This window comes from Aythya fuligula, chromosome 3, assembly GCF_009819795.1.
Source record: "Aythya fuligula isolate bAytFul2 chromosome 3, bAytFul2.pri, whole genome shotgun sequence".
NCBI lineage: Eukaryota > Metazoa > Chordata > Aves > Anseriformes > Anatidae > Aythya > Aythya fuligula.
In genome coordinates this window covers 68964150-68974015 of record NC_045561.1, presented here as the reverse complement: position 1 = coordinate 68974015, position 9866 = coordinate 68964150, and the positions used below count along the sequence as shown (strand labels likewise).

General features: G+C 39.3%; 1 protein-coding gene across 4 annotated transcripts in view; it reads right to left on the bottom strand.

The window, feature by feature from the left end:
• Positions 1-3526: 3526 nt before the first annotated feature.
• The window catches only part of LIN28B (lin-28 homolog B), a 96451-nt gene continuing 90111 nt past the window's right edge, over positions 3527-9866 (bottom strand). For all 4 annotated transcript variants that reach the window (XM_032184986.1, XM_032184987.1, XM_032184988.1 and 1 more), the window contains one exon: positions 3527-6570. In XM_032184986.1, the coding sequence (XP_032040877.1) occupies positions 6201-6570 (370 nt within the window). In that variant the 3' untranslated portion in view covers positions 3527-6200. The remainder of the gene's footprint in view (positions 6571-9866) is intronic.

The window sequence follows — 9866 nt, the reverse complement described above, 5'->3', positions numbered from 1 at the left end:
GGTAAATATGCTTAAAACCGCCAAGCAAGCAAGGCAGCAGTTGAAGCTGAGTGCTAAAATTCAATACAACAGTAACTGCCCTGAACTTAATGTCTGACATGCAGCAGGTCAAACTGCACAGACTACTGATACTTCCTGGCCTTGAATTTTTGATTACTTAGTTGAAAAAATAAAAGGGGTTGTAAGCGCCTAAAGCTGGATATCTAAGCTCAGTCCTTGTTACTGTTTTCACCTTGTCCACCTTTTTTTGGTTGGTACAATGGCAGTAATGACACCAGTTCATCTGGTTTATGAACCTTTTGGCTGCTCCAGCCCCGAATATCTAGGCTAAGAGCTGTACAGCTCAAATAATACCTGGGGCTAAATATTGTACAGCCAGAAAGCAAAAATTGACCAGCTGCATATTAACAGAGCATCAGCAGCTGTGTGCAGGCTCAGTGGCAGCCACTCTGCAGTCATGCAATTGGCAGCGTTTGCAGAAACAAGTGCAGAGCAACCTGCTGGTGTCCTGGAGGTCAGCAGCATCGTGGCAGCAGATTGTAGCTTCAGAGTCGCATCTTGCCCTTTCCAGAAAAAGTAATGTGAATAACAGGCTACAAGTTGAGGTGGATGAGGAGGAACAAGTTCATAACTCATTCTTACTGAGGCCACACATTAGAGAGAAAAAGAAAATGCAAATGAGGTTTTATGCAACTGGAAGAGTAGAGAATGCTAGAATGAGATGGTAACCCTTCACACAGATGTTTATACAAATAGAAAAAAAAATGCATTGTATTTAGCAGAGATTGATCAATTTTGCTATTAATCACCTGTATAGAGAGACTTGTATTGAAACACAATGGCCATGTAGGTAGCATATTCAAGCCTCCAAGTCTTTTAATAGAGATTGATGAGCTAATGCTATTGAATCCACTAATACACTTTATGTAATTTTGAGATGGAGTTTCCAGTTAATGGTAGACAACAGCACTTTCCTTTCTAAAAAATGAAACAACTCTGCAAATCATTTCAAATTAGCATGCAATATATATATGCAAGCTTACAGATTATGGAAGAATAAATAAAGATAGGATGAAACTTAAATATCGGATGCTTTCCATCCCAGAGACTAGCCCAAATGCCTGATAACTTTAATGACTAGTGTATTCTCACAGAGATTAAGTACCAAAAGCTGTAATCTTGCAGTTTAATTTCAATAGCTGAATGTGGTTTGGGGTGCAATTTCTGCAGCATTGCTAGTACAATCCAGGTATGCACTAACCTTTTATTTTCCCCTCCATCCAACAACAATTTATATAACAATTTATCTTTCCTGAAGATAATGTCTTAAAACTAAGTGAACATTGACTGCATGGTGCTTTTTTTTTAATCATGCAAATAAAGAAACTCTCAAAGGCCTGTTGTAAATGCCAATGTTATGTTTTATTTTTAATCAAGTAATTCTTTTAAACCTCACAATATCCATGACTGACAGGAAAAAAAAAGACATTAGGCATGAAATGAGAATATAAAATACATGATATGTAGAAAGGCAATCAGTGCTTTAGTCCCTCAAGACAGTAAACAGGTGAAATGACCTTCAAAACTTCAACTCACTGTCTTTTTTTAAAACATAAAATTCAAGTGATTTTTCTTTAATTTCACCTTGTAAACAACATACAAGTCAAAATGGACAATGAGGTAATCTATACTACAGAAGATAATTTAAAAACACTAGATAAGACACAGTATTAAAGACATATAGAAATCAGTGTTCACTTTGGTCTCTAGTATGGTTATTGTTATTATTACCACAAGCAACACATACTAGTTTAAGCCAGTCTGGTGATGTTTGTCAGCCAGTTGTTGCTTAACTTAGTAATCCAAGAGGTAGTCAAAACCATTATCCTTTGTAAAGCTGGTTGCTCTTACATTTGGTTCAACGACAATGGTAGCAAATACCTTGGTACTTTTCAACATTCTTATAAAAACACTACCAAAGCTGCTAATTTACAGCTCTGTTTTAGCATAAAAAAGACATGTGTGTTCATAGATCAACCTCTTGTTATTACTCAAGGGTTGTAACAGGGGTAACACACAACCAACGTATCTTAAAGAAGAGGCTGTTGATATACTCAGCAAAATTAGATTGATGCATTTAACAAGGCTCTGCTTGTTTCTAAAACAATACTCAAATCTCATTAAGACTTCTAGAAAATTAAAATCAGTGCATCTGCACATGTACACATCTTCCCAATTACTTTTATATCTAGCACAGGGGAATACATATATATTTTTTTTATGATAAACATTTCTTACAGATAAATTAATTAAATTAAATTTAAGACTCAATGAGATTTCCCATGTTCTTTTATAATTCTTCTTACAAAGAATGTTACAAGATCTATAAACACTTTTTATGGGGCTCTATTCACAAAACTATGTATGACTAAGCAGGAACTTCAGGATAACACTGGCGCAGAATAAAACTGGGCTGGAAAAGGTGGCCTACAAAGGGAAAAGGTAGGAGTCAGGTATGTTGTTTGGCACTCCCTGAAAGCTAGCTAAAAGCAAAATACTGCAGATGGTATTATAATGCCAGACTTACAATTAGCTACAGCAAAAAAAGTTATTTGGCTCTTCTTCCAAATATCAATCTTCCCCATGGCTCACTTTTTGTAGTGTGGAAATAAATACCATTAACTCTCCTTGGGGAAGAATATAAATATCTCACAATGTCCCTTATGATTAAATCAAATTGAGTTTTTTGGAGTGAGGGGTTGGGAGGGAGAGCTCTCTTGTTACAGGTTTAAGCCTATCTCCAGTACTGCTTGGAGAAAAACACATCCCTCTGAGCCGATACTTGAATTACCTCTGCTCAAGCGAGTTGTATTGGGAGGCATTCTGGCAAGGACAGGCTGGTGAATAAGGGAAATCAAGGCTGAGCCAATGCTGTAGCATAAGAAGGAAGAATCCCGAACTCAAGTCTGCATCTCCTCCTTTAAAGTGTTCTTTGCTTATTTGGAGCAGCCTATTGAAGGAGTATCATTAGATTTTTTTATTTTTTTTTTCTACTGCAGCTCAGTGCTAAGTAGTTACCTGCCACAGCTTGCGCTGCTGTGTTTAACTTAGGCATGTATATTTTTTGTCTGTTTCGGAGATGTACTTATTTTTGTGAACAGTGCCCATAATCCTTTAGACAGAAACATAAAAAACTTCTAAAGAAATGTTTGGAAACTTCTCATAATTTCAGATGGATGCTTCATCTTAAACAAGTATTTGCCATAACCTATGCAGTGGTGAATTATCAGTTACATATTCAGTACAGATAAATAGCATGTACCATAGATCAACAGCCACCTTTAAGGCCAGAGCAGCACAAAGGTGTGTTTATGCAGTAAATATGAGGTAGCCTTTTGCTGTAAACAGAATAATAATTTTATTGTCACCTATGTAAACAAAGTGGGCTTGATGCTTTTGTGTTTTTTTTGTGTTTTTTTTTTTTTTTTTTTCTCTTTCCCCTCCACCCCCCATCCCTCCCCTTCTAGAAAAGCTAAGCACCAGTAACTCCAACTGGAAGTCAATGGGAGCTGCGGTTGCTCAGCATCTCTGAAAACTCAGACCCTGTGAATGTAAAGACACGTATGCTCACATAAGCAACCAGTACAGAATACCACTTTTTCATTTCACAGGAACTTATAATACAAAACGCTGAAATCTGATTATCACAAATGTAGGTCTATGTCAACTCAGAGGTAGTTACTAATATCAGTACATAATACTTATATAGAGATAAAAAGGGCTAAGTCTATTTGGTTTGTTCTGAGTAAGCAGGTCGGTAGACTATTCTGTAAAGTAAAAACAACATCACATGGTATATTCCCTGAGCAAAGTTCTTTGTCCTGAGTATGTTATGTAATAGTGATAACATTCTAATATATAAAAATAAAACCTTAAGCTTTCAACAATAAGATAGGGTTTGGTATGTGCTCTTTGCAGTTCAGTCTGACTTTGGTGCACACTGATTTCAAACAGCACCAATAAAAATCTGCACGTTGAAAATATTTTCTCATCTCAGCTCTGAACTTCTTACATATAAACAGGGAATGACCAGTTTTCAAATCCGCAATTGCCTATTTCTATAAGGAACTTTGGTTTAAATTTTTCAAAGTGACCTAAGTTTTGCATCTTTGCTGTTTAACCCGGTTTTTACACCGGCTAGAAGGTTAAGCAATGCCACTTTGATTTGTCTACATAATTTAAATAAGTTTACTATCCTTACGTAAGGCAAGGAAGTTCTTCTCTATAGATATATCACATTCAATATCGTCAAAGGTAAGCTTTGCATTAGCATACTGAGAACTTCAGTATAAACCATCGAGATTCTCGCAAACACTGGCAAGGAATTCACACAAAATAATGCTCTGGAAAATTGTGCCCTTCGCTGAGGCTTTTGATTATAACCTGTTTACTGAAGCAGCAGCAGCAGCAACAGTAAAAGTCTCAACCGGGAGGACAAGTGGGAGGGGAGGGCCACGCAACGAGCCAGCTGCCTACCTGTTGTGACTGTCGGCTGTGAGAGTTACCGCAGACAGGGCTTGGGCTCACCGTAGCCTTTCATGCAGGCTTGGTTCTCCAGTTTGATTATCTGAGCTTAAACCTACCTGACTCCTTCAAGCTTTAACAGCCTGTGTTTATTGCCAATGCTAAGGATTATACAAGTTTCTCTAATTAACTTACATCTGCAATGGGATTTGTCAAAGTATGTTATCGTACGTATGACTTGGTAATGTAGACGTTTCAAATGGAAAGCGACTTGAAGTTTTGCTAGGCTCCAACTCTATTAACCCCAAGCAAAGGCTGCCCAGGGAGTCTCACTCTGAGGCCACCAATCTTTCTCTTTAATGCACAAGTGTGTGGTCCCAGCACACACCAGACCATGGCTGGTCAGCAGCAGTCTCCCGTTCACAAGAAGCTGATGATGCCCAGGGCAGGCTTGCAGGTGCCTTCACTAAGGCTCATCTGCAGCAGGCACCTGTCCTTTAATGAACATGTGCAGTATCATCAGGGTGAGAGGCTGGCTGAGCAACCACGAGTACCCATCTACCTTTATTCTCAAGAAACTTTTTATCCCAGGATCTTAATAGCTTTGCATTTTGTTTTCTTTAAAAACAAAACAGACGACCACAACAACAACAAAAAAATCCCTAAGGAATTCTCTCCACGTCATTTCAACAGTAAACGAGGGGGAAGCCCCTTCAAATTCAGGGGCACTACTCGGGACCAAGAGAAGTTGCTGCTGCTGCTGCTGCTACTACTGCCACCAAGGTCCCCTAAATGTTCACAGAATACAAAGGGTGAAGCAGGATGATATCCTGATACCACTCAAAAGGGTTTGTTTGCTCTTTAACAACTTACACAGTCTCCCCTACAATACGGTCATCTAAATTACAGTTACACCCATATTAATTTAACAAAACATTTTGAGAAACCAGCACAGAAACTACACATTCATTGTCTTTTCTGGAGCTATTAACTCCTTACCAACAAAGGATGGTGGTGATGAGAGCCATGCTTAGTCGTGACACTGCCCTTCACAGGCATGGGGGGTGGAGGGGTGGGAAGTGGGGAAGTGATGCTTTGTAGAGAGGGAAAGAAAATAACTCAAATTGATGGTGTGGGGGATGTCTTAGTATCTTTAGTACCATATGGCAGCTTTAAAATATGAACGTATCCTTTGGTTCACAAGAGAAGTAACAGTCTTGATCTCAGTTCTGTGTGTGGTTTTTCAGGTGTTTTTGTTTCTGTTTGGTGAGATTTCTTGGGTTTTCTTGTTTGTTTTTGTTTTTTTTTGAACATGTTTGAAAACCGATTCTAGGAATGAGTTCAGCAACATTTACGGGTACTGTGTCTATTGCTTCACAGTAAGGTATTGTGGGATCTGGAGAGTGTTCTGATGGAAAAAATATATATTCATAGATATGCAGACACACGCGCGCGTGCACACTCATACACACATATACAGAAGGTAAAACGTAACGCACCCTGCTCAAATGTATTTTGCTTGGAGTGATTTGTCTATTAAAGAAAAAAAAATTCACAGTTCCTCAACAGTAGTTAAAATTCCAGGTCAGCTACTGATAATGAAATTATTTCCCCTGTACTTGCATGAGGTAGACATCCCGAGAGGATAAAGAAAATGGAAAGTTATGAAAAATGCTTTAAGTTTTTTTCCTTTTCTGAACAGAAGGCCCCTTTCTGCTTGGTTCTTCAGGTGATGCAGATAACTTACTTGAAGAAGCTTCTTGTGGTGACCTGCCTGAACGCTCTGAGATCTCTGACCTTCCCTCCTGAGAATATGATGGAGACGAATAGCCGTATGTTCCTCCCCCTTCTCTCAGGAAAGCAGAAGTGGAAGGCTGTGGTTCAGCTTCATGTCTTCCCTGAGAACTAGTGGGCTGTTGCGAAACAGTTTTATGGGGGCAGTTAGCCACCATGTGCATGATGCTCTGACAGTAATGGCACTTCTTTGGCTGTGGAGGTAGGCTGCATTCTTTAGCGTGGTGATCAAGGCCACCACAGTTGTAGCATCTAAAAATGAAAAGAGACAGCTGGTTATAAAATGTAGCATCAGACTGTAAGATTTTCTGTGTGTCAGAAGCTGACTGTGCACTTGGTCTGTTGGTGAGACAGCAGGAGCTTCTGCGACAATATCCCATTGCCACAGACAAATATGTATCTGAGTTTTGCTTTTTAAGCAATGCACTTGGAATGTGCCCCTATGTCACACCGGTGCCAAAAAATACCTCTTACTTAGGAATAGATTCTGTTACTATCATCCTTATCAGTATCTTGCTATACTGATACCCTTGGTACTGCTTGAAAGTAAAGACCACTCTAAAACAGATCCTCACTTGTTTTCAGTGGGACCTTTCTACTGACTGCCAAGAGCTAAATCGGAAGCATTTGCAGATGTAGGCAGGTGCCTAACCACGCTTTCGTGACAGCCTTGGGATGCCTCACTGCCCTCAGCAGTAAGACGAGCCTGTGCAGCATTGGGACAATGCTGCGAGGGTCCCGCCGCTGAAAGAGCCGCCAGTCACCAGCACCGTACAACTACATCAGAAAACCCCGCTGCACTGGGATTTCCACGAATTCCACAACGCCAGGAGGCTAAAATTTTCAATATAAAACCTCTCAGACAGACAGAAAACCCCCAACCACCCCTACCCTGCTGGCTCTCCCCAAAGGAGGGATGATGCTGGGGTTCAGCCAGCCTCGGCCCCGCTAGAGGGCACCAAATATTCACAGATCCCGACGCCGCTGCCCTGGCAAGCATCGCTTCTTGCTCAAGTATTTATAGCATTAAACCCCCGTGGGCGCTAGTATTTCAAATGCCTGGCAGGACTAACATTTCAAAGCCGGGTGGGGAGGAGGTAGCCGCCAGGGCCGACCTCTTCACCCAGGGGTGGGCTTCACCCTGTGAGTCGCTGGGTTGAGGCCATAAAGAAACGCATAGGGAGAAGAGATTTGGCTTTCCCTAAGGAAGTTGCCTCGGACTTTACCACGTCTTCAAGTGCTCCAAAAAGCTCTTTGGGCACGTAAAAGATCTCGCCCAGAAACTTTGCCTCTTCTGGCTCAGTTAAGGCACGCTAAGGGAAGGGTGGGGGCTGAGCTTTTACAATGCTTATGTTTCAGAGGGTCAGGAATGGCTTTTATGGTTTCAATTCAAAACAAAATGAGTAAAGCCCTAGCAAGAGTCATAAAACAGGGTTTGTTTGTTTTCTCTTGAAATTCTCAAACCACATGCAAGTGGTGGTGACCCTGGGTGTCATCTTCAAAAGCAGGGCTGCCCAGAAGCAGACAAACGGCAGAGCACCTCTTCCAAGCGCCACAGCCACAGGCAAGACCTTTTCGCCAAGTCTTTAAAATGGCCAAAATGTAAACACTCCTGTGTTAATCTTATTATCAAGGGGAATCATGGAGAAATCCAACAATTCTTTACTGAATACTTTTACTTTGTAACACACACACCAGGAATTTAAATCATTGACTTACATCAGTCTAACACTTGATACAGAACAATAATTACCTGATGATCCTATGCTGCTCATATCCATCACTTTTTATTTTGGCTATTTTTCTACGGTTTCTGTTTCTCTGTATTACAAATATTTGCACCAAATGTGTATGGATTAAATCTATTATAATCTAGCATTCTACTGAAGAGAACTAACCCCATAATGACAATTTGTTTTTGCTTCCCCTTAACTATATGAACTAATTAAAAAAAACAGTTGCAAACAACCATGCCTAGTAGAGTGGATTGAAGGACTCAAAACAACTACATGTGCAAGCAACTGTATGTATAAAACAATGCAATGTGCTTTGGCTCAAGCCCCCATCAAAATTTTCAGGCTCCTGGAAAGCAACAAAGCCCTGTTTTGAGCTAGCAGTTAGTGATCTGTCCTGGCTCTGTCCCCTCCTGGCTTGTGGTGCTTAGCTGCCTGCCGGGTTAAACCACAATGTGATTGCTGTTAGTCTACACACAACACAGATGTTTAGCCTATGCAAAGCCATATGTATAGCTGTAGTCTCAATTACAGAATATACATTGTCTACACAAAAATGTTCTTGATAAAACCTGTGTAGTTTATAGAAAGGTTACAAAATGGCTGTGAACATTTGCAAATTCCATCCAAGAAAAAATCCCTGAGAAACGCCCTCTCAATATTTCTTTTTCTCCATTAGCAAGATACTAACCGTATCTTTCTTTTAATAGACGAATGAAAAAAAAGAAAGCATAAGTTGCCCATGGCATGTTGTCATATTCCCCAAGACTGATTTATAATTTAAAGAAGCTAAATGATACACAGAACTTCATTATCCCTTCAGAAAACATTATAATTAAATTGTCATATCTTCCCTAAAAATTAATAACAAACAAGAAACCAAAGCCATTACACTGAACTCTGCACTTTTTATGACAACTGCAATAATATATTTTAGGTGAACTGGTTCCATTTTTATGTCATCAGTGCACATAATTTTTATTTGATTTTCAGTGGAATTTGAAGACTATGCCTATACTAGTCTGCCTGCATATAGCATGAAATAACCCATGAAGAGATAAAGCTCTGCTTGAATGAAAAAGAAAATACGTACAAGCCTCATTGTCTTTAGAATGATCTCCCTAGCAAGGCAATACTAAGTATGTTGTAAAATATGAACATCCTGATTTAAGACCAAAACATTATATTTTAGGGAAAAAAAAAGCTTGATAAATTTCCAGTTAATGAACGCTGTCAATCTGATTACTTTTTTTTCCATATCATTACAGGTGTTTTCAAATTAGTGACCTCCCGTTTAACAGCAGCATTCAGCTATGTCTCCCTGACAAGTTTACTAAACATCTTTTGGATAAAATAATAAGAAAGTAAAACTTGCTATTGGAGAAAAAAAAGAAGAAAAAAAAGAAAAACAAACAAACAAAAAGAACAGCAGCAACAAAAACCCTGAAGTATTTTACTTTCTCTGCCTCCAATAAATACACCTAGGACTTCACAAATGTGGTATTCATTATAATGCAGGTTATATTAAAGAATGGTGTTTATTAGTATCTTCCACATCTGTTTCTAGCAGTGTACTCATTCCTAGGCTTTTTATCTAAGATGGTGTAATATAGTATCACATGGGAGTGAACAGACATTTTGGGAATCGTGCATTTTAACTTAATCCAGAACCAGAATATAGAATTTTATAGCTGTGAACGCATTTGTGTTGGCTCCCTTCCCTAACAACACATTTACTTAGAATCGTTTAAAAAAAAAAAAAAAAAAAAAAGTTTGAAAATAGGTTAAAGGGCTTCAGTAGGAGAGGAGGCGGTA